Consider the following 25,445-nt stretch of genomic DNA (forward strand, 5'->3'; position numbering starts at 1 on the left):
GGTGTTTCAGTTCTGTAGGACTTCTAAGCCCAGGCTTGCTCATCTGGTGTCCTGATCTGAACTCCAGAAACCAGATTATTTTTCTCCTTTACATTGATGGAAATGAAAAGCGATGCCACTGGCTGCGGTGACGTTGCTTCAGATTTCCCTCTGTGCAAATTACAAGGGTTTTCTTGGGCTCATCCTTCCCTCTGAAGCCATTCAAGTCTGAATTCAGTGCTCCACTAATTCACATAAGTATTAGATTAAATAAGTCTGCTTTTTTTTTTTTTTTTATTATTTTTCCAACTTTGAAGAAGGCTTTCAGATTCTAAGGCAGTTTTGCAATGGGCAGTCGAGGTTTGCAGTATGTGCTTCTGAGAGTGGCTTGGCAGTAGTGCTCTTTTTTTTTCCCCCAGTGAGTCAACTTCCTCAGCACTGCAGCCCTGGCACAGGAGACACTCGTGCTGCTGCCTCACCATCTGAGAAATGGAGGGGAGCAAAGCGAGAGTTGGCTCTCAAGGGCCAGTTTAACTGGGATGTGTAACATGGAGGGTTCCACAAAGCATCATTTACACTCACTCAACATCCAGCATCAGATGCTATCACTGATGTCAGCTGAGGACTTACTCAAACAGCAGGACATGAGGTTGGTAGGGTTAGGAAGAGGTTGGTAAGGTCCTGCTCTGCTTGGGGACCTGCAGGGTGTGAGGCTCATGGTGTGTAAGGAGTGTGTAAAGCGTGTAGTTCACACCTCTGCATCATTCATGTTGAGCATTTGGAAAGCAATAGCACCTGGCTGTTCTCCTCACCTTGTTTCTCAGGTGATGGCACCTGGGCACAAGGATGTGCTGCTCACTTGTTCTGCTGCTGCTCCATCCACAGCCCTGTCAATCCTTACAGACTGAAATCCATGGCAGTTTAAATCTGTACCTCAGGCTGTGAGATGCAGTGACTGGAAAACGTGTGAAGTCCTTGGTTAGTGGGTGGGGATCCTCCTGACAGCAGGATCACCCTGGATAGGTCAGCTCTGGCACAGGATCATCCATCCTGCAGAGGTGATGAGCATCACAGCTGTGCTGATAGCCAGGGGTTTGTTGCATGCAAGGGTATGGAGTTGGCCAACACAGAGGTGGAATTCTCCTTCCTCAACTCTGTCAGCAGGAGTGCTCTGTGCACCACGAGGAAATAAAATATTTCTGAATGTGGAAATTGTTTATGGCTCATCACACTCCAGGGAAGGGCCAACACTGAACAAGCAACCTTAAATTACAAGCAGTGGGCATTTCCCATATAGCACTAGTGGAGGACAGAGAAATGAGTTGTACAGGTACATAAATACTGTCATTTAATCTGATCTAGAGCTCAGTAGACACATGTGCAGATGTGCTTCTCTATCAGTAACATGGAGATAACAATACCAGCCCAGGTGTCTCGCAGGGGTGTCACAAAAATTAATTAGATAATGTCTGCATGGTGCTTTGAACACAGCAAAACACCACGTACATGATAAGTCAGGGCTTACTAAGCTGAGCACGGCTTTAGTGGCTGTTAACCCTTTTTTCTAGTAGACAGAAATGACTGCTTGTCATCTATTTCAAAATATATATATTGATACATTGCTTTCCCTTCTTTCTATAATTTTCTCTTTCAGGTTCTTCCCTAAACAACCAGATGGTGAAATAAGTTAACGTTTTCCCTCCCCAGAACTAATTTAACTATATTAAAATTAAATTAATTACTAATTTCATCAGAGAAATATCACCTTGTAGGGGTCCTTATCCCAGAAATTTCATCTCTATTCCAGAAACGCTTTGCACATAGAATAATGGAATGGTTTGTGTTGAAGGGAACTTTAAAAGTCATCTGCAGTAAACAGAGATGTCTTTAGATCTGATTGCTCAGAGCCCTGTCCAACCTGGCCATGAATTTTTCCAGAGATGGTGCATCTCTGGGCAACCTGTGTCAGTGTTTTACCAGCCTCATTGTAAAAATATTTCTTCCATCTCTCTAGGCTAAATCTTCCCTCATGCTTTATGATCCTCAACATTTTCATTGCTGTTTTGTTGAGGGACTACCCCATACTCACATTTGAAGATGTGCTATAATGACTCAGGTGATCAGAGATGGGGAAAGATTTTGTGTCAATCAGACATCTCTGTGTATATAAAAATTAAACAAAAATCTCTTTTTTGCAAGTAGTGCTAAATGTTACAATAATTTTCCAGAGGGAGAACGGACAGTTTCCATGGGGGAAAGATTTTATGGATGGCAGGAAAGCAACTGGAGAGATCTGAAATGACAGCATGCTGCTGAGCTTGATAAGAGCTTATCAACACAGCTACACAGTTGATGTTTGGTGTTCCTCGTGAAGTGGAATAAAATGAATATGATGATTTCAATCGAGCTTCTCAAAGATAAGAGTGTCTATCACAGAAACCCCCCCTCACATGCCCACTTATCACTGCCAATATCAGCACTCATGGATTGAGCAGATTTAAAATTGGATGGGGCATGAGGACTGCTCTTGGAGGGAGTGTTTTCACAGGAGGGATGGATGGATGGATGGACGGACGGACGGACGGATGGATGGATGGATGGATGGAGAAATGGACATTCATACAGGAGTAGGGAGGTCATAGTGCAGTTGAATATTGCAGAACAGAAGGTACTTCTGCAGAATTGGCAGACTCTTCCCTTTTGCTACAAAACCTTTAATTTGCTGTCTTTGTCACCACTGTGCCCACTGCCTCTGTCCTTCAGGACCCTTTCCTGAGCTGGGCTCAGAACCCTCTGACCTGAGAGTCAGTCACTGCTCTTGTGGAATGGGTTGAAATAATCAAATAACAGCACCACCACTCCTTGTCTCCCTCCCAGCTGTGTCCACCACTCCTGTGAAGCCACCGACTGCCAGCGGCTGGAGATCGAGAACGCGCTGCTGAACTGCACCGGCGGCAGCGGCTGGGACAGCGGCGCCCAGTGCAACGTCAGCTGCAGGGCTGGCTACATCCTGCACACCCACAGGGACGATGATCTCGTCAAGAGCCAGGTTTGTCCTGCCACGGTGGCTTTTTTGTGATGCACAAGGCCAGGATGAGCAAACAGCTGCGGAGAAATTGAGGGATAACTCAGGGTAGGTGCTAAAATCTCAGCCCGGCCTTGGGATAAGGTCTTGTCCAAATGCTTGTCATGAGAACAGGAGCCCTTTGACTCTGTTGGAAGAGTTACTGGCAATGAGCAAAGCTCAGATGTTCCCTGAATTTAGAAATTTTCAAATCAAAAGGTTTGTGTTCAGTCCTTGTTTGATCTCACTGGCTCTACTCAGCCAAACCATTTGGTTTGGTTGAGTAGAGGGAGTAGAGGGGTTGGTGTTTTGGGAATAGGGTGCTTGTGTTTTTTCACAACCAATTTCTGGGTAAAATACCTAATTTTGAGTCCCTGGATTGAGGCTAACAACATATTAACTCCTTTGCGGCATTTCAGTCCATCTGCTCCCAGCCACACCCTGACATGTACAGCCTGGAGGGCACAGAAGAAGCACCCAAACGTTTTTGCTTCCAGACAAATCACCAAAACCCTCCCCCAGTGGAGCAGGAAATGCTCCCCATCCTCTCTAATCCATGCATTAATAATCCAGTCCTACAAAAGCAGCACATCTTCATGCAGTGAGGGGGGTATTGAGGAAAACTAGCAATTTGTTTAAACATTAAAAAGAAAAAATGCAAGTGCTTTGTGCTGGGGAGGTGGATGAGGTGCATGTGCAGCATGGCCCTGGGAACAGGATGCTGGGGACAGGGGGATGTAGGGCTGACACCCCACTTTGTGCTCCCATCTCTACCACTGCCACATCCTCTGAGTGAGACAGGGGGGTGGTTTCCCCCATCAGCACCTCCTCTCCCTGGTGGTGGGGGCAGCACTCACATCTGGGGCAGCCTCACATCTGGGCCAAGGGCTGGGGCAGCCACACTTAGCAGCCTGTCTGTACTTGTGAAATACTGTGTTCTTCATAAGCTCACAGAGGGGGGAGACAGAGTGGAGGGGAATGAGTCAACCCTTTCAACTCAATTACAAAACAAATACAGGACCCCACGAGCTGGGGCCTCTTCCATCCTAATTGGCATCAGCACCAGAACCCCAGCTCCAGCTGAGCATTTTTACAGAACAGAAAACCAGTTCTCAAAACGAGCCTGAGTGGCTGAACCAGGAAATTGTTGGAAGGGATCTGTACATGAAGGATCACAAACCAAACAAAACAGCCTGAGCATGCTTCACCAGCCCTGTGTTATTTAAATGCAAGCATTACCTTTTTGGGAGGCTCAGCCAGCTGGGCATGGTTTTGCTGGGAGAAGTTTGGTTTCAGAGCCTTGATCAGACTCATATGACAGGAGCAGAGGATTTTAGCACCCCTCACTAATGTGATTCACTGCCTATTACAACATGCTTCCTCTCACCCTGCTCTGCTATTGCACTTCGTTGTCTTTTCCACTAATAAAACCCCCTGAGGCCAGTGGCTTTGTTTTCCTCAGTGCTGTGCATTCACTGTTCAAATCAGGGAAGGGGTGGAGCATCTTAAAGATACCCATGACCAGCTAAGCACATTAAACACGTGCTTTTAAAGTTTTCTTAGTATGCTTCAGAGATCCTCTGGAAAGGAACAGACAGTTTCTTTCTCTATCATCCTGTTTTATTTCTTTGTGTCAGGTGCTTCTAACCAGAACTTGTGGAACGTGTAGGCAAGAAATGAATTATCTGAGAAAGTCCAGGATCCATGGTCTGGATTTCTCATATCAAAAGGCATTTTACTTCTTCCATATTTGCTTCCCAGCTTCAATTCCTCTTCCAGTCACAAGCATTTGGGGGTGAGAAAGGGCACATGGTTGTCCATGGCCAGAGGGACTTTCTGTCATGGCTTGCATGAAGCTGTTCCTTGCTTCAGTTTTGTTACTTAATTGGTTATTTCACTTGTTTGACTAATTGGAGGGTTTAGAGATGCACTTTTTCTCATTTAACTGTCAGTGTGTGGGGCTGCCTGAGGAAGAGGAGGAAGGAAGCAGCTTTGCACACGTTGATGTTTCACACTCATGGGTAGGAAGGAGGCTGGGCTGAGGTGCAATGTCTCAAAGAGCAAACTGACCATCAGTGGCCCATGACCGCTGCAATCTGGTGAAGGTGATCCACAGACAAGTGGAAACACCTTCATTTGGCATCTGAACCGTGTTTGTCTTCCCTATTTCATTGAAAGACAGAAAAAAAGGGCAAAGAGAGCAACAAAAAGTGACATTTTCAAAAGCACCTCGGTGATGTAGGGGCACAAGTCACATTTCAAATCAATCTTTTACATCTAAAGGGTCTTTGAAAAATCTTCTTAACAGTTTCTGCACTTTCTAGACTCTGTGTCTTCTAAGCCACCATTTTAATCAGTTTTAGTGCAAAACATTCATTCATTCCCTCTCTGAGAAACTCCCATTCCAAATTCTGTTAAAACCCTGTAAAATCACCAAACCCTAAAACTCATCAGCACTCTATGCAGCAGAAACTCTTTGCTGCTTGAAAAGAAAAAGAAAGCTGAGCTGTTTACAGACTCTTGGGCTCTCTCTCATCCTCATTTAGGGACTTCAACAACAACAACAAAGGGGTTTGCATAGTGATGGAGCAAAATCCTTCATGTATCTTTCTCACAAAGAAGATCTTGGGGATGTTTTCATTCTCCCTCCCTGATTTCTTCCCACCTCCCCCCTTGACAACTCCATCGCTCTTTCTTGTCTTCTTCCTCCTTCCCCCCTTTGTCTTTCACTGCTTCCCTCCCCCTTGTCCTTCACTGAAAGCCCTGCTCATTCAGTGACTTGTTGTCATCTCTCCTTGAAGCTACCACCACTGCTGCTCTGGTCAAGAGGTGTTATTTAAAACCCAGCAGCTCCCTAATGTTGTGCAAAGGCATCATCAATCATGCCAGGAAAAGAAAGCACGGCTCATGTGGGTTCAATTAGAGGCACAGTAGTGGGCAGAAGTGGAAGAATACTTAGAGGGGAGGGCACAGCTGTTCATTTTTAAGGAGAGGAAACTTCACACGTGAAGCATCGCTTGAAGAAGGGGCTGGCTAGGATCTTGGGCAGCAGGAAGGAGACATGAATTCTCCCAGGCTGTTAAAAGTCCCGAGAAACAAATCTTTCTGGCACCAGATTTGTTTAAGTTTGCATCCTCTTCACTGTATCTTTGGAGGCCCCTTTTCTCTCCCCCCTCTTTCCTCCTTGCCCACCCTCCCTCCGTGCTCTTTTGGAAGGCAGGACATGAAGGGAAGCAGTTGCTGTGATGCCAGTCAAAGCAGCACAAAGTGCCCAAAGTGACAGCTAATAAACCAGCTGAGAAAGCCAAGTGCTTCATGTGGGCTGCTGTGAGCTGGGTGACCTTGTCAGATCAGACAGGCGAAACAGGCACGTGCCTGCTCTGCTCCGGGTGGGAGAGCTGCACAGGCACAGGCAGATGCTGCCACTAGGACCCAGCACCAGATCCAAGGCTGAGTCTATCAGAAATACCTTCTGGGTGTGGCATGGAGCTGGGGAGGGACAGACAGGATCCTGCTCAGCAGCCAGGGGTGCTGTCCCTGGGTGCTGCAGGGATCCCACCCTCAGGTGTGATGCTGAAAGAGGGGAAAATCAAAAGCTGGTGGGTTCCATCAGCAATAATTTCTGTGGTGGGTTTGTCCTCTGTGCTTCCAATCAGAGCCACTGGTCTTTGTGTCCATTGCAGGGAATGCTCTCTGCTGTGTCCTGCTGCAGAATTACATGTGCTTCAAGTGATGACATGATAGACATGCTCTAAAATATGCCATTATTATGTCTGACCTTGAAAACCTCAGCTTCCATCATACCAAACATGGAACAAATTACTGGGAAAAGCTGAGTGGCCAGGGTCTTGCCTCCAAGGGCACAGCTTCTCTGCCGGTGAATGGCCTTTCCAGTGTGCCAGGAAGAGGAAAATCCATAGGGGTCTGAGAGGACTCTTACAGATTAGGCTAGGGGCTTTGTGGGGAAAGTACCATGGGCAAAAACCCAGAGATGAAAATGTGGAGACTCTAATTATTAACATTTTGATATCAGGGTCTAGAACAGGGACACAGACAAAGGACAGTGAGAGTGTGGCTCTGGAGAGGGATCCCTCCCAAAGAGAGGGGATCCCAGGTCTGTGGCACTTCCAGCAGGCTCTGGTGTCATGCTGCTCTCTGCTAATAAAGGACATGGGCTGCAGCTGAAATACTCTCACAAGTGGTAGCTTGGGCAAAGCAATCCTCTTGTAAGGTGTGACTGTCATGCACAGATATTGCTTCTGTTTAAATGTTTGTGTTATATTCTGGTTTCTGTTTCTTTGGTGCTCTGCAGATGTACATCTGATTTGCAACCCTGTCCTTAGAGAAACTTCCTCATGCACCACACTTTGTTTCAGCAGTTCTAGTGGGAACACTCATTTATTCCTAAACTAGATAACAGCAACACCAATAACTTAATTCCTGGAGCTGAATCTCTTATCATTGATACAGCTTCCCTCTGATCATCATGGATCCAGTGTCCAACATGAAACTATGCAAGACCCATGTCTTTTCCATAACATTTGGATAGCCCCTGACATCATTAGCTCGAGTTTATTGACATCAATAGCTTGGGTTTATGTTTTAAGTTCCAGCAGCCACGTTGCTGCTGTGTTATTTGATAATGGCATCTGTTAATGGGAAATGGATGGATGGCTTTGGTGGATGCTGGAGCAGCTCATCCTGGAATGCTGGTGGTTTGCAAGACATGGGAATATGCTGTATTATCCCTTCTCCTGTGGCCATCACACTACAACACCCTGGAATCTTCAGGACATCAACTGCCTACAGTTTATATACAGTTTTTAATGGTACAGATATTCTGATAAACAACAAAGGCAGAATTAACAGCCACTGGGGAGTGAAATTATTGGGAATGTGAACACACAGTATCACTTCACCTGATGGCTCTGAGTATCCCAGAATGTGCTACTCTGAGTTTGTAGAAAAGACATTTTTTTCCATCAGCAGTGCTCCCTGTTTAAATAAACTCCACGGTCTAGAAAAGGGGTTTTGTGCCCACTTGGGAAGTGTCCAGTTTCCCAGCTCAGGGACTGCTTTTTCCATTCTGAATGCAACCATATATCAAAGGGAGACAGGTCTGAACTTCTGTTGAAACCATTAGGGTGTTTTTGCAAAAAGGGAATCCAGGTCCCTTTGATGTGTGCTAGAAAAATTCCCTTTCCTTTTATAAACCCAGATCAATGGCCGGCGGTGCAAATCTCCTGTGAGCATACCAGCCCTGAATAAAATATTCCCTGGAGGCAGAGGAGTGCTGCTGTATGGCTTGGTCAGATTCCTCGCCAGCATCTTCCCCTTCTCATGTTTGGGTTTCTCACATTTCTTAACCTCTGTCCCTCTCTTTATTCTGGTGTGAAGGGAAGAGTTAGATTCTTCTAGCTTTTAATATTTTTCCATTTTTAATTAGAAAGTGGATATGTTGTTTACTCAGTTCTCTCTGCCAACATCTGTTTGTCCTTCAGTCACTCAGTAAATTCATCTTAGCTTTAGATGTGTGGCTTCTTTACTCCCCCCCCTATTTTTCTTCTTTGCCTCCTAGCACTCCAGGATTCCAGCGTGCTGTGCAGTTTGGATTATTCCTCAGATCCACAGAAGTTTAATTTCTGTGTAGCTGTGATTGTAGAGTGACTTTGAGGAAGTCAGAGCACAGGCCCTGACTCTGTGTACAACCTCTCAAGTGCCAGTTATGGCCAGGACACTCTGGACACTCATGGTAAATTCCTCCTGGAAGAGTTCTCTCCCTCAGGCATTCATGTCCATGGTGTCAGGACAGCAGGGCCCTGGTTCTGTGTGGAGCCTTGGGGCACTCTGCCAGAGAAGCCACAGCAGCAGCTGTCAGTGTCTGCACACAATGCTGTTGTGGCCCCAGGCACTTCCCCCGAGATCCCCATCCAAGGGTGACTGACACCTCTCGGGAGAGCCTGGATGAGAGTCCCAAATGGCTTCATGTCAGCTTGGCTTTTACATCAAACCCAAAAACAAGTTTGACTACTCAGAAGCACAGGGGGATCCTCTTGGAGTGGCTTTGTCACCGCAGAGGTGACAGGGATGGGGGACAGCTGTCAGCTCCTAACAGCTCCGGCTTGTGCTCCTTTCTGATGGCAGGGCAGAGCAGCAGGTTCCCCCCTTGACTCAGGAGGCCAGACAAGAGTTTGGATTATTTGTAGAGCTGCACTCTTTCTATGGAAGTGCTTTGGTGTCTCACCCCAGAGGTGGCAGAAAATCCTTTCTCTGACACTGTTCCTTATGAGCCTTGGTGGGTTTGGTAGCTGCTGTCTAAATGATGATGGTAGGGACCAGACATGGCTGTACTTAACCTGTGAGCCAAAATTATGGCTGTTAGGCTTGAAATGGTTTTGGTGTCTCCCTTGCTGCCTGTGGTGGCTGTAGCTGTGTGTCTTTTTCCAGACTGAGCCCAGCGTCACCATGACGTGCATGGATGGGAAGTGGAACAAGCAGGTGACATGTGAGCCCGTGGACTGTGGTGTCCCAGACCAGTACCATGTCTACCCAGCCACCTTCAACTGCAGCGAGGGGACCACCTTTGGCAAGAAATGCTCCTTCACTTGCCGGCCTCCTGCGCTTCTGAAAGGTATTGGGGGGTGCAGTGACCTGAGAGACACAGCTAACACAGACTGCTCCCAAGAATACATGTAATTCTTGCTGTTGGTTTAGAGTTATTCATGATATTTTAAGTAGGAAGAATTATGGGACTCTATGGAAGGTTTATTTATATTAGAAGTTAAGTTCCTTTGCATCTTTCTATTACCTTGCTTTGACCTTTCCTTGATCGTGGCTGGCCAGGCAGTAATGACAGGGAATATTGCTTCCATACAACCAAAACATGGAAAAGTCATGGGGATAAATCAGATTGAACTCTCTCATCTTCTTTCCCATGCTTTGTCAATTTCCAATGTCTGTCTCCCTTCTATGCCTCCTCCATGTATTTGGAAAGCCAAGAGAAGACTGAAAAGCCCCATGTCCAAACGATACAGACCCCATCACTGTTTTTCCTAATTCAACATCACCCTTCTCCTTTTCCACACTCATTTTGCTCTACTCTGACCTTCTTGTCCTCTTCTTGTTTGGCACTCATTACATTTTCCTTTTTTCTTTTATTTTTTTCCCCTAGAAATTACACAGCTTGCCACTCTCTGTCCTCTCCTCCTCGATCTTCTTCCCTGCTACTTTTCTGCTAACATCCCCATCCTCTTCTCATCACCATCAACTCTTCTGCTCACTGGCACATTTCCCTTTTTGACCTGGTCCTCAGGAAACAAGAAAATTGTTAATTTGAAGGAACTTGTCCATCTTGTAAATAAACTTAACTGCTGTTGTCAACTCAGGTACAAACACTGTATAAAATATTTTTGTACTCATGATATCTCCTACTCTGCTGGATTCATTGCAAACCCCAAAAAGGAAGGCATGGGAAGTATTCTTCATTTCAGGGAAAGGCTATGTTGATTTCTTCATATATAAGCAAATTACTTAATTGTTTTTAATTCTGATGGGAGATAACCAAAACCAGCCAACACATAGTCAAAGTTATGACTACTCAAAGGATAGTTAAGAGAAAATTCACAGTCAAAACTATGACTACTCAAAGGATGGTTAAGAGAAAATTAAGACTACTTTTTAGCAAAAACCTCCCTTTTTCTGTTTATACATTTATACACTCACAAGGCTATCTTCAACAAAAGGTGTTATTTCATTTTAAGTGCTTTAAATATTTTTGAGCGGGCGGTGAAAATAATTCTAGTCATCATGACCAACAAGAGCTGATGACTCAGGCAGGGGTTAGCTGGAGGGATGACAACCAACCCCAGATCAGGGGCTGCAGCTCTGGTGTGTAGCATCACTTCACTTTTGTCCAGGAACACTGAGCTGTGAGGTAAAGGCTCCGTTTGGTGTAGAGCCATCACTGATGACTAATAAATGTTGTCACTAAGCTTCTGGAGAACAGCATTGGAATGACTCATGCCTAATTCAATCACTGACGTCATGACAGCCACTGTTGGTAATGTCACAGCTTATCGCTTTGCAGTGGCAAGTATGATATCACCATGGCTGGGCTGGGAGCTGCTGCATGAGTCAGAGCAGAGGAACATGCTGGTGCTCCAGAAAAGAGCTCCCTTCTGCACAAAATACCTCTGCAATCATCTGCAGTTGGGGAGGGGAGAGAGAAATCCGGGGCTGATTTAATGTGGCTTCTCTTATCTTTGAGGCCAGGGCAGGAGGGCTCCTCCACATACCTTCCTGAGCCCTCCAAAGCCTTTTGTTTTCTTCTTCTTTGAATTCCAGCCTCATGCCCCAGCTCTCTTCCTCCCCTTGCAGAGAGATGGCATTGCTCCGGGGTAAGCAGTTTGTCAGTATTATTTCGGATAACTCCGAAGTTGGCTCACTGTTGAAAATATGCCTTGTGGGTTGAGAAGAGTTCCTGCAGCAATGCTCAGGGATTTCAATGGAATATTAGGGATTTTTGAAGGGTTAGTGGCTCATAGCTGTGCTTTGTTTCTTAGGAAAAGCTTATTCCTTTTCAACATATGGTATAAAATAACAAAGAATGTAAAATACACTGAGACTGGGCTACTTTTAGCTTAACCTTCTGAAGTCAAGTAGGTCATAGCAGAGGCAAATAGATCTATTGTACCTTTTACCTTTGAGGTGTTGGCCAAGAAAGCTTCCTGAGGAAAATGAGTCTCTAATGAGTATTATGAATCATATTTATCACAGTAGTCCCCAAGGACTGAGAGTCCCCAGCTGAGAATGGCTCCTCATTGTGTTGGAGTAGTGACTCTAATACTAACAGATGCTGCTCCAAAAGGTTCCAAATTGAAATAAAAGGGACAGATTCAGGGAAAAGATATAACACAGAAGCAGAATGAAGAATGTGATGGCACCAAACCCTCTGTTAAAGCCATGGCTTTGGAGAGGAGGGGGTTGGTGTATGAAGCAAGCTTCCTTTCAGAGAGGAACAAAATAAGGAAGAGAAATACAAAAGATGACAAAGCCCGTGTGGCTTCCCCTATGCTATAGCATTTCCTGAAATAAGCACTGCCTGCCTGTCACCTGAAAGCAGAGTCCTAAATGATTTAATGACATCATCTAGAGCGAGAGAACACACAGGACATATGAATGTTCAATGCAGCTGAATTCGTCAAATCGGCTGAGGGGGCTTTTGATATCTTATGGGTGTAGCAACATTTCAAAAGAAAATAGTCCTGCTGAACATCGTTAACTTTGCTCACTGTTCTTCTCAGGAAACAACAGCAACTTGACCTGCATGGAGGATGGGCTGTGGTCCTTTCCTGAGGCCCTGTGTGAGCTGATGTGTCGAGCACCCTCCATCGTCCCCAACGCGGATCTCCAGACCTCGCGCTGCCGAGAAGACAAGCACAAAGTGGGCTCGTTCTGCAAGTACAAATGCAAACCAGGTTACCATGTCCCTGGATCCTCCAGAAAATCAAGAAAGTACGTGAAAGACTAAAGCTATGCCATCAGCCTGGTTCAGAAAGCCATGAGTTACAATGATTTTGGGAAGGGGTTGTTTGTCGCAGACTCCGTGTGCCATAGGGAATAGCATGGAGCAATTCCTTCATGCAGATAGCTGTGGAGGGCCAGTTTAGGCACCCAGCTCACTTAGGCTTCTTTAAAAATCCTGACCAGAGCTCAAAAAACAGACTTTACCTTAGAAATGCCCCTTTGATATGCAGCCTGGGGAGTCCCCTTTGAAACCCTGCAGAAAAGGGTTAGTGCTGTCATATACTTCTGACTCTGCACAAACCCACTTCAAACCAACCACAGCCCACAAGCCTGGGAAACTGAGTTCTTGGGAGATGTGTCCAAGGCCAAAAGAGGAGTTTAGGTTGGTTTTCCAAATAATTGTTATTTTTGCTCAGAGACCTCATGACGCAGATTCACAACTTGTTCCCCGAGTGTTAAAAGCTCGAGCACACCCATCTCCTGCAACCTGCTAGCAGAGCTCGGGGGCTTTAGAGGCTCCCAGCTGACTCAGCCACTCACTAAATGTTGCTTTTTTCTGCACAAAAAGGCGAGCCTTTAAGATCCAGTGCACACAAGATGGCACGTGGCTGCCAGGCGCCTGCGTGCCTGTCACCTGTGACCCTCCACCTTCCAAGTTCCACGGGCTCTACCAGTGCTCCAACGGCTTCCAGTTCAACAGCGAGTGCCGAATCAAGTGCGAGGATGATGACAGCCAGTCGGTGAGTCTGCCTTACCCAAACCACCCCAGCCCACACATGTCTGGCTTTTTCATATCTTCCCTGTCTTGGGGAGGCTGAGGAACATTGAGCTCTTCCAAAACCAGGGAAATGCAGAAGGGAAAATCATATTTAAAGTTGAGGGAGAGCCTGAAAATATTATTTTTGTGACAGGAGTAGCAGTATTAACTATTACCTGTAGAGGTTTAGAAGTGGCTGACTTACTGTTTCTAGACAGTAAATGGCAGAAAAATCTGTCACAGTGTCTTTATCTGGCTAGAAAATCAGGAGCAACAAATCAAAGTAAGTAGAATGTGAGTTATCTACACTTATCCCATGTATTCATTCTGTTTTACCTCACTTTTCTCTCCAGTTCTTACCATTTTATGTCTGTGTGTCGTGTGATAATTTAGCACCATAGGGATTACCACTATTCAGGTGAATTCTCTCTAAACTTCCATGTTTTTCTGGCTGTGAAGGTGTCATTTGGCATCAGAGGTCAGATCCCCATCTGGCACAAATCAGTGTGTTGCCTTTGGGTTCCTGGGAGCTGTGTTCACTGATATGAGAAGGTCTGGCCTCTACTATCTTATTTGAAATGCCTAGTTTTCCTCACCAGAGGTAATTATAGTTTGTGAGATAAGTAAGTTCTCCCAGAAGTGCTGCTGCTGCTGCTCCCTCTGCTTGGGAAGAGAAAGTGGGGATGTGGAAGCTGCAGCAACTGCAGGCACTGCTTGGAGCAGAGTATGCTTTGACAAGGGCTGTTTCATATCATCAGAATTCAGATCATCAGACCATCAGATCAGCATCTGAGAATGCTTAAAAAGGTACCAACCCTGCTCTAGGAGCAGCTATGTGAGAGACACCTCTGGTACCTGCTCCACATGTTAAAAGCCCCTGTTCCTTGTCCTCTGGCCTGCCTTCTGCATGGTGACAACAGACAGAGCCCCAGCGTTTCACATCAGGGCACCTGGGAAAGTTTTCTTTGTTTAAGACTTGGAGTGAGGTTTTGAGCAGTGTGAAATGAGAACTTGCAGGCATGGGTGCAGAGGAGGTGGGAGCTCTGGGACACAGCAGCTGTGTCTTTGTGCATCCACCACTTGCTCAGAGGGGCAGCATGGTCTGTGCTGTGTTCCAGCACTGCCAGTGTGGGGAAACTGGGACATCCAGGGCAATGACAGCTGGTGGAACGGGCTTGTGTTTGCTTTTAAACGAGGTGAACATGAAGAGGAGCAAGCAGTGGAGTCAGGATTATAGCAGTAATGAAGTAAGCTCTGGAAAGGGAGAGATATAACTCTGTCTATTCACTGGGAGGGAGAGGAGTGACTGCTCAGCTGCAAAAGCACCTTGGGCAAAGGAGCAGATAAAATCTTGAGAAAGGTATTTACAGTGAAAAGTATTTTCAGATATCTCAGAAAATAGGCTACAGAAGAAGAGCAAGAGCTCCTGGCACAAACCAGAACCACTTGAGAGGTGTTAATTATTTAAGGATTAAACCCCACTAAGACTCTCTCAGCTATATAAGGTGATAATACACGTTGCATCCAAGCAAGAAACCCAGCAGGGGTTTTCACAAGAGATTTTGCAGGTCAGGGAATGATGGACAGGATGTTACTATAGCAATGGATATCCAGGGATCTCTGAGTATGTTGCTGAAACTATACAAGAGTACCCGCAAGAACAGCCAGCTCCAGGAACATAAATCAGGTTTCATGGCTCATCTTTGAGAATCACATTTGAACCCTGGCACGGAAATTGCAAGGGAAGTGCACCACACTTGCTAAAACAGCAAATTGTGCTCAATTATAATTTAGCAATTTATCCCTGACTTTGTCACCATGCTGGAAGACCATTACTTGGCTGCACATACAGCATCTCTTAATCACCAGGAATGTAATGGTCATTTAAGCAGGTACCTCCCCTGGCACCAGAGCAAGGGTTTTCCATTTCTGCATATTGTACACAAATCATATAAACAGTCAGATCTAAATTAATCAATCTCTGCCAAACTGGCCCTTAGGTGAGAATCACCAAGCAGGATCTCACCCTGAGTCCATCTGCTCCATTATTCCTTTCATATGATTTCCTTATTACTTCTGGCAATGGCCAGATGTCTAGAGAAGGGGAAGCAGGTCCCACACCGTAGTCTGCTGCTAATACCACTTTGCATCTCACTAAACACTGTGTTCATTAACAAAGCTGAGCAAAAAAAAGGGAAACATAAGTATATTAAGGACAAGACTACCACTGAAGGCTGAGCCCTCTTCCATGCCAGTACTGGGGGCTTGTGCAGGTCCCTGTGCAGCAATGGCTGTGAGTTGTGGGGCAGAGCTCCTCCAAAAAGTTCAGCAGTCCTGCAGGGATCCCAGCATGGACAGCACATTAAAGAATCCCCAAAGATATCCAGCACAGTGTCCAAGAACAGGGTGAGTAGATTGCAGGCAACGTGTCTGGCACAAAAAATGAGTGAGGAGAAGCAGAGATCCTGCATGATTCTCCCACCCAGTAAGGCCCCCACAGGAGTTTTGGAGCCCAACCACTCCAGACATCCTCCTGTTGAATGTCCCACATTGCCCCATGGCAGCTGGGCCTGAAGATCCCACAGAACAGCTTGTTTGCACAGAAATCCCCAACGCCGTGTGTATAGATCTGACAAAAGATTGCCTGTGCACTCCTTTGTTGTCTTTAAAGGGCATGATATTTCCCCTCGGACTTTGGTATTCATTCTTCAGTATCTTATGAAGAATCTCTTCTGTAAGAGAAATGCCATATTCTATTCCTTGCCCATTCCCACACCAGAGGATCTTTTCGTCCTTCCCACCTGCCTCTGTGCGTGTCTGTCTCAGCCCCTTCGCCTGCTGTCACTCAAGGCAGCCAAGCTCTAAAGAGCACGTTCTGCCCTGCTAAGCTCATGTCCCACTCTCCCTTCCTCCTTCAGATGGCCATTGGGGATTCTTTCTTTTTCAAGAGAGATGATGTAACTGGTTTGAAAATGAGAAGAGGAAAAAAGATGTCTGCATTCGACACCAACCTCTCTGTAACAAGGAGGAAGGCAAACGGGGTGAAGGCACTTTTATTGCAGCAGGAGTGGGGCTGTTCTAAGGTGTAGACCTTGCAAGGGGCTTGTAAAGACCTTGTACAGAATTGTACAGAAGAATTGTACAGAAGAGAAGAGATGTGTGTGTTTCTGTGTGTTTGTATTTGTGTGTCAACACCGTAGGTTTCCTTTTCTTTATTTTTTGGAAGAAAACTCATTGCCCCTCCTAGGATTGGCAGTCCCAACCAGGGGCTTTTCCAGCTCCAACAGAACTTTGCTCCAAACACCACATCTCTGCTCGCTCCTCACCTCTCAGCCTCTCCTTGCTATGTTTTGTGTCAATCCTCATTATCTCCTTCCCTCGTTCCCAGGGCCGTGGGAGCAACGTGATCCACTGCCGTAAGGATGGCACCTGGAGCGGGTCCTTCCACCTGTGCAGGGAGATGCAGGGGCAGTGTGCTCTGCCCACCCAGCTCAACAGCCACCTGAAGCTGCAGTGCGCCGGCGGCTACGGCATAGGTGGGTGACACCCACACCTGCCCCCAGGTGGGAGCAGGCAGCAAGAGACCAGGGAGAGGATGGGGATGGCAGGGAGGGAGGAAGGAGTCCTTCAAGTAACCTGTTTGCCCGAGTGAGAGCCTGCTGTGGGAGGCTTTTCAGGGAAATGCTTTTAGGAAATGTGAAGCTCTGAGAGGCCAGGCATCATGTAACATGCTCTGACTGCAGGCTCCTTGCAGGCCTTCCAGTTTCATGGTGTCCCTTTTTGGCCAGCTGGTTTTCAGGGGCAGCAGCATGCCAGACTGTGCCAGGGAGGGGTTGTACCTGCTTTTGGTCTTACAGTTTTGTAATGCCCCACTCCTCCAGCCACATGCACAAACCCGCACTCCAGAAGCTGAAAGACAGAGAGTTGACAGGAGAATGCAGCACTAGATAATTCAGGTCTCCCCAGAAACATAATGAGACCAGCTGAGCATTCCCTTTGGTATGACAGTTGTGTAGGAGCTGGTTTTAGGGTCTGTTTTCCTCCTTCTTTCTGGGATACCTGTTCCCCGTGCAAAGGGTGATGACTGCTGTGCTCAGCATGGCTTTGTGTCACCCAGGCACAGGGAGGGACAGGCACTCTGAGCTGTACACACTATGTTGTACTTTCAGCCCCCATTTTGGGGGTCTCCCTGCTGTAAGGGCTGCAACAGGAGCTGCACTGCCTGCAGCCCACACAGGTTTGCGAGGCCCCTTCCTGCAGCCCCCCTCCCAGCCATCCCCCTCCTGCCTCCGCCTGTCCCTTTGAACTTGGAGAAATTTCCTCCTTGCGCGGCTCCCTCATTATATCGCAGCCATGCGCAGGACTACGAGCCTCCTTGTGTTCCCTCCCCGGGGAGGAGAACACGACCTGGATGAGATCACCGCTCTGTAATGATGCCAATTACAGATCATATATCAAAACAATTCCGACCCGCTCTCCACCAGCGTGGTGGAGCCCCGGAGAGCGAGCGGCTGCGGCGACTCTTAATGTGGAGAGGCGTTTTACCCTTGAGACGAGGTTGCCTCCAGGGCCAGACAGGCTTTTGCAAGGAGAGAAACCCCAGTTCCTGGTTTGGAGGGCAGCATCTCAGTGCTGGGTGCCTGCCAGCTCTGGCTCCTGTCACAGTGACTGTCAGCAGGTGCCAATCCCAGGGACTGGTGGGTCTGACCCTAGGATGGGACCACACAGCATCATGGAGGTGAGAGATGCATGGGGCAGACCCCCCACAGGAGTGTGGCTCTCTCTGGAGAGGGATTTAGAGCTCAGAGAGGGCACAGTGGCCGCTGGCTCTCATTCTCAGCAGATGGAGACATACCACACACTTTGTAGGCTCACCCAGCACCAACTTTTGGGATCAGATGTTGGGGTTTTCCTCTCTTTGCATTTTTGAAAGCCTGATCAATGTCCTTTTGAAAAAGCATTCACCACGCTCATGGAGAGGAGCCAGTCATTCACTCTGGGGGTAGTGTCAATAGGCCTCATCCAGTAGGTCCTTGGAGCCACTTCCAGGTGTCCTGGGAAAGCAAAACAAACCTAAAGTGCTCCCCATCTTTCCAGTCTAGATCTGGCTGCTCCCACTGACTCCTCCAAGTGGAGAATGTGAGAAGGCAGAAGCAGGTGGGAAAAATAATATCAACCAGTCGTGGTCACTATGAATCCCACACACCTTCAGTAATTCCTCAGACACCTAATCTGCCCTTCCAGGCTGAGGCGTGTGTTGAGCCAAAGGTTCAGCTCTCCAAACCAGTGCAGAGATTAATTCCTCCCCCAGCGCTGATTGGAGTGCAGAAATCCTAATGACATGTTTGCAGCAGCTGTGCCATTCAAGAGTGATTTTCCAGGGGGGAAATGGTAATGGTCCAACACACAAGGGCTTATGGTTGTGTCACCACAGGGCTCTGGGATATTGCTGCAGAGTATCACAGCATGTTTTAATAAAGAAAGGACAGGATTCCCACTGGGCATGACAGTTAATCAGAGAAAAAGCAGGTTTATGTGTGAACAAAGCCATCATTACCTTTCTGCATACTTCTTATTGACTGTGGGACTTGGGTGATAGCTGGTCTCCAATACCATTAGGTCTGGTCACCCTTTGGAAGATTATTATTGGATGTTTGTAAATCTGACCCATCAAACAATAGGTTTCTGCCATGTCACAGGTGAGATGAGTTCGACAGCCTCTCCCTAATCAGCCCCACTGCTTGAAAGAGCAGTTGAAATGGAAAAACCTTCACATTGTCTTGATGATCTGAAAGCGCAAAACCTGACCCCCTTCTTGGAGTTAATTGTCAGACATACACTTAGATTTGCAGCTTGTTCAAAAAGGCCCTGGAAGACCTGCCACCCCCACGCTCCCCTGCTCGGTACAGGGTTGTACTCAGCACTTCACGTGTGGCTAGGAGATATGTGATAGTTATGGTTGACTGCTAATTGCAATTTAGGAAAAACGAGCTGTAATCCTGTCCTTCAGCTGGAAGGATGCTGGAAGGGTCAGAAGCTGCCTGTTTTATCCTTTAGCTTTATCCCCTTTGTGTTTTGAGCAGGCACAGAGTGTACCACCTCCTGTCTGGATCACAGTCACGAGCCCATCCTCCTGCGCGTGAATGAGACCGTGCAAGACATCCAGCACTGGATGAACCCTCAGAGAGTGAAGGTCAGTGCCTGGCGACTGCACGAACCACATCCTTTGTTGCATGTTTATGAGCAGTGAGTGATCAGTGTTACCTGTGGAAAATGGGGAATTTGGACCTTTAGGAAAGAATTCCTGATTTTTCTCGTGTCTGTTCCAGTAACATAGTGGCTTTCTCTGCAAGTGGCTTTCTCTCCAAGTTGCTTTCTCCCTGTGTTTGCCAAGTGAAAGTCAGTTCAAGGTAGAGGCCTCACATCAGTGGGGTTGGATCTGGAAATCCAACAGGAAGATGTGATGGACAGCCAGAGAAAGGGCACTGGCCAGGCTTTATTTCCTTCCTCCTGTTCCGTATTTTGCATTCTTTGGGTGGCAGGGCTGGATTTTTCTGTGCCGCTTCTGGATGACAAAAGAAGCTGATACAGAGGGTTTTTCATTTCCCGACCCCGCGGAGCTGGCTGAGTGCTCCCCCCGCCCCTCCGCCCGCATGCGAGAGCTGCCTGCTCAGCACAGCCCCTTCCAGAGGTCACCACTTCTCCCTCCTGCCTGCTGCAAACGCAGAGCCAGCATTAGCTGCTCACAGTCCTGAGTGTCCTCCAGCACACAGCAGTGGCAGCGTGCCCCGATGGGGACGTGCACACCACGTGCAGTGCCTTGCACGCACACACACACTCAGCCCTGCTGGCAGCAAACAGCTGCTGGGTGTCATGCCCACCCTTTGGTGTCAGTGGGAGGCACAGTCACCTAACTCTTCCTGGAAACCCTCATGTTCCTACAAACAAACCAGGTGTTTGTGGCTTTATGGCATTTCTGCAGGTGTGGAAGTCTAACTGGACACGCTCGAGCATGTGGTGGAAGACGGTGGCACATCAGGTGTCACCAGGGTGCAAGTTACTGATGGTGCTTGAGCAAACACCTCTGGCTTTTACATACTTGGTCCTGGCTTTGCAGGAGTCTGTTTTACACACCTGAACTTCATTAAGAAGGAGAACAAGCAGCCAACACAGCCCCAGCATGTCTTGAGCAGCTTTGACAGTCTATTTGCTTCTCTACATGCCTAAATGTACACCTAGGGTTTGGGATTTTTGAAATCTGGCCTTGGCTGTGGGTAGCAAGTGGCTCCAGAACTCTCCACCACTTTGAACTTCACTGTTTCATGCAGAGCAAGAGAATAAATCTGGGAAAGGAGTGGGAAACCTAAGTCCAGATAATATGACAAGCTCATAATGTCCTTCCCAGCTTCCCATTCGCTCCAGACGCTGATGTTCTGTGACTGCCTTAAGCCAAGGCTTTGCCAAGTTTCTGGCATGAAACATAAAGAAAACCCCTATCTCTGTATGAGGGGCAATTTCTCACTGGCCCTTTCCTGAGTGCCAGACTTTAAAGTGGTTTGTAATTCATGGGGAAATAAAGTGACAGCTTCCCTCCTGTTCTCTCTGCACTCCTTCACTTATTGATGCGGGTACGTGGAGGGAGCTGTAACGAGTTTTATACCTGCAGGTCTCTGGAGGGCTCATTAGGCAGCAGGGAAAACATAGAGTAGTAAAGGGGGAGACAAGGGGAGTGAGGGATGGAGGAGAAATCATGGTTTCCAAGAGCACAGCAGTAAATAAGCCCTTTTTTTCCCCCCTGATAGTGAAGATCTTGCAAGAGCTTTAGGTCCTGAGCAGATACAAGTTCCACAAATGCTTTGTGACTAGAGAGTGAGATTTGGGCTGGAGAACTCGTGTTGGGAGGGAAGACATGCTGAAAGGGATTAAAAAAATCCTTAATGAAAAAAATGGTAGCTGTAAAACATCCATCTTCTCCAACTCTGCAGATAATGGGATGTCACCCATGGGGAGCGACACCTCTTGGGGCACCACCAAGAGAAACGCTGCCTCTGGTGGGAGTGGGGACATCCTGGAGAGATGGGGCTGGGATGCCTTGGGGGAAGATCCCCATGGCAATGTGTTATATATCATTAATAAGCCGTGTCTCTGTTTATGGCCAGTGACAGCTCTGCTGTTGTGCCATATGAGCACAGGGAGCAGCTGGTTGCATTTACACGACGAGTCTTTGTGCACCTCAGAGCACTTGAATGACGCAAAGGAAACACTTTTTTGTTGCTTTAATTTCAGGCACAAGTAAAGTACAAATGAGGGCAGGATGGGAAGAAGATAAAGGCAGGACTGATCTGTGGTGCTTACCTTTGAGGGGATGGGGACAGAGAAAACACAGGGAGAGCTGACAAGGAAAAATAAATAATTTGTCTGTAGCAGCTCAAGCAACATCTGTTATGGAAGCAAAATGGAAAGAAGGAACTATCCCTTCTCTGAGCGTTGTTTAGAGCAGAGCTGTGCAAATCACTTGATTTTTCGGTTCACTCAAAGTTCTCCTGAATTGAAAAAAAAAAAAAAAATCCCTAATCAAAGGGACCCTTTTGTTATTGTGATTTTTGGTGAACCAAAAAATTGGAAGAAAAAACATGTTGGTTTGAACATAACGTAGCATTTCATTTCCAAGGAGATTTTGTAAACTTTTTGTTTAGTGAAAACGAAAGAAAAAAACAAAAACACAGCAAAGACTTAGAAATTAAATGTCCTTTCAAACAATAAACAACAACAGATATTTCATTTCACAAAATGTCTAAATATTTTTGTATTTTTCAGAATTCATTTAGGTTGATTTGCTTTATTGGGTCTGAAACAGTTTGCTGAAATCAGTACAAGCTGGCAGTGTCTTCCAAATCAGTATTTTCAGCAAGAAAAAAAAAAAATCACCTGAAATGTTCTGTGCCTCTGTTCTGATGTGGGATGTGTTCAGAGCAGCCAATGCTGTCCCCACAATTTTCCCTTCACTGTATGTGGCACAAGGAGCTGCTGAAGACACCGATGGATAGAGCTGCCAAGACTGACTGTGCAGGCAGTGAGGAGAAAAAAGGGAAATATCTCCAAGAGACAGCTTGACAGCTCTTTCCCATTGACTGCAGAGAAACAGAGCAGACACCTCGTTTCTTAGGTTGTCTGAACTTGGGTTCCTGCCTTAGTGCTGAGTAGGGGCAGGCTAAATAGTGTGCAGGCATGTGCATGCCTGGGGGAGCCTTCAAAGGGTCTGCATGTCCCAGCTCTGCTGGGCTGAGCGTGACCATGGGCCCTCTTCCCATGCAGACTGCAAGCCCTGCGATTAAAAATGTCCAGAACTCATTAGTGGGAGTGCTCCTTAAATATTCCCATAATCACTAAAGCTTTGCACTTTTCCTTCTTCCTTCCCCTCCCAGTATTTTGTGTTTGGTTTTGTTTGTTTGTGGGGGCTTTATGGGTTTGGGTTTTTTTGGGTTTTTTTGTTTGTTTGGTTGGTAGGTTATTGCTTGGTTGGTTGGTTGGTTGGTTTGTTTTTTGGGGTTTTTTTGATTTTTTGGGGTTTTTTTTTGGTTTTTTGAGAATTTCATGCTCATTATGTGTCAGGGAAACTGAGTCACAGAACAATGATGTGAGCAACTGTGGTGCAGCAGCTCCACTGCTGGGAAGGCAGGAGATCCCATTCCATCTGTAGCTATAGGAGGAGTCCCCTTTCCTGGCAGCAGTGGCTGGTCCCCTCACTCATAAAGCCCACAGTTAATTGTCCTGTTCCTTTAGTGCCTGAGGAGTGAGTTAGCTGAGAGCAGGAGATGCCAGTCCCTGGGCTCCAGCCTGGGGGGACACTTGACCCATCTAAGGTGGAGGAAAGCTCTCCACCAGCCTCTCTGGGGGAAACCTGATCCCCTTGCAGCCCACAAAGGGTTGACATCATTGTGTTAGTCCCACCATGGGAGGGAAGCCGGCACCAGAGGCACTGGGTCTTCCTTCACAAGGAGAAAATGACAGCTTGATTTGCTTCCTTGGCTCTTTGTCACCTACTGTGGGAGCACAGCCCGGCTCCCTCTCCCTTCACAGCAGATGAGTCCCAGGCCCCCACTCTGACGTGGCAGGGTGTTGTTCCTGGGCTGGGGACAGGACCCCAGTCACCCCACCTGGCTGCACAGCGGTGCTGCACGAGGGGAGCTGATGTCACCATGACCATGGGGGCCTGGAGCACAGGGCAGCACGAGGAAGGGACAGGGCTCCCAGGGGACAGTGGCCAGATGGGTTTTATTCCCCAGGCACCACCTGGCATGTGGTGGATATGGTGCTTCCATCCACCATGCCATCCTTTGCTGGCATTCTGAGTCTACTTGTCTGTGCACACCAACTCCATCAGATTGTCCTCATGTACCACCTTCACCCATCCTTGCTTGCTTTCCATACATTTGTTCATTTTAGGTGCCCCATGCAGCACCCTGTGGCACCTGTATGCCTGTTTGAATTGCAGGAGGCAGAAACAATGCCCAGCAGTCCAAATCATTCCCAATTTCTTGGTTTTCTAGCCCAGTCTCTCTCCCTCTACTCACATCCTCTCTCCCAGTGCACTGTGCACAGCACAGCAGCAGCCTGAGGGTACAGACAGGCTGGGTGGTAGGAACTGAGGGCTTGGAAAACCAGAAAAAGGAGTCAGGACTATGGCCTGGGGTTTTTCCCTCTGCTTCCAGTTCCAGGAATGTTAGCAGGATTGAATTCAGCTCTAGTGGTCTCTGCTAGCAAAGGATGGTCCAAGGGGAGGGCAATGTGACTGGTATGAAGCTGTTGGTCGGTGCCACTCCAGAGGAATGGGAATGTCCAAAGGACCCAGTGATTCACCTGGCTCCTGGCTTTCCTGTGCTGTGGAGAACATGGGGCTCATTCCCATCCCCTGAGGATGCTCAGCCCAAGGCTGTGTTTGGGATTGAAGATGACCTTGAGTGAACACTCAGAGAGAACTGTCTCAGAAACTCCACCTCCCATCCATTCCTTTAAGGGAGGTGCTGATATTTTAATACTCGAAGGGTCAGGAAAACAGTCAGTGCATCCTCTGTGAGGGACTGCTCTCATGTGGAAAGCTCCTCTCTGAAGAGCCTGGTTCAGGGCTATTTGTTTTCTTTTGTTCATTCTGCGTGCTCACACACTCACAGAGTGTGAGGTTTTGTAAATATTGATGCTCCTTACCAGGGGAATGTGAGGTGCTCTTTGGAAGTGCACTTCTTCCACTTATTGTCTGCTGGCCTTGGATACAGGAGACAGACCCCTGAATTTTTTCCACTTTGTTCTAATTCTTGGGTTCAAATGCTCTTGAACCTCTTCCTTTACTCTCCCCACTCCCTCTCTGTTGATTGGCCTTGTTTATTTTCAAACCTAGAAAAGTTTCCTCTCTTTCCCCTCTGAAGTGCAACAAACAGAAGGGGGTGGGGGGAGAGAAAAGCCCTCACCATTTGTGGCAGGCAGCAGCCTGGAAATCTCCAGCTGTCTGTCAAGAGAGGGCCAGGGGAATGTGTGACACCGCAGGGCCCCCGCACCTTGCAGCCTCCCTCCCTCCTTCCCTCCCGGGGATAAACAACATCCTCCCCTGCCCTGCCACTTCTCTGCTCACACAGACAGGCCCTGTTGAGAGGCAGGTGGGGCAAGCTGGGCTTGACTAATAGTGGAAAATCCAAGAGCATCGGAAAGATAAACAGCCCGAGTCAGATAGTATAAAAGTCCTTTTTTCTAGCACACGCCAGGTAAGCCTCCAATGACAGGAACTGTAAAAACAAGCTGAGGTTCCCCCTGCAGATGGAATAAATTAGCCCTCAGATGAACAGGGGAAGGGATGGCTTGTGCGTTGGGTCTTCCCAAACGTTAATCCCTTCCTTCCCCAGGCCTCCATCCAACCCCAACCCCACACTGTAGGTGAGTCCCTGTGTGTTCATCTTGCTCAACTGGACACTGTAGGGCTTCATCCATGGGCAACAACCCCAAAGGAACATTGTGCCTGATGTCCTGCTGGATGGACTCCTGTTGGGAGCCCTATCTCCAGGATGCCCGTGGTGTGGAACCACCATCTCCACTGACCAGGCAAAGTTTTCATCCACTCTTTAAATCTAG

At 47.4% G+C, this 25,445-nt stretch overlaps 1 protein-coding gene across 1 annotated transcript in view; it reads left to right on the forward strand.

Moving 5' to 3' along the window:
• Window positions 1–25,445, forward strand: part of PAPPA (pappalysin 1) — a 174,599-nt gene that overhangs the window by 133,151 nt on the left and 16,003 nt on the right. Inside the window, exons 14-19 of the mRNA XM_066563008.1 lie at window positions 2,857–3,028; window positions 9,491–9,674; window positions 12,346–12,556; window positions 13,137–13,308; window positions 16,714–16,861; window positions 19,409–19,518. Of these exons, the coding sequence (XP_066419105.1) occupies window positions 2,857–3,028; window positions 9,491–9,674; window positions 12,346–12,556; window positions 13,137–13,308; window positions 16,714–16,861; window positions 19,409–19,518 (997 nt within the window). The remainder of the gene's footprint in view (window positions 1–2,856; window positions 3,029–9,490; window positions 9,675–12,345; window positions 12,557–13,136; window positions 13,309–16,713; window positions 16,862–19,408; window positions 19,519–25,445) is intronic.

The sequence above is a fragment of the Molothrus aeneus genome, chromosome 19 (assembly GCF_037042795.1).
Source record: "Molothrus aeneus isolate 106 chromosome 19, BPBGC_Maene_1.0, whole genome shotgun sequence".
NCBI lineage: Eukaryota > Metazoa > Chordata > Aves > Passeriformes > Icteridae > Molothrus > Molothrus aeneus.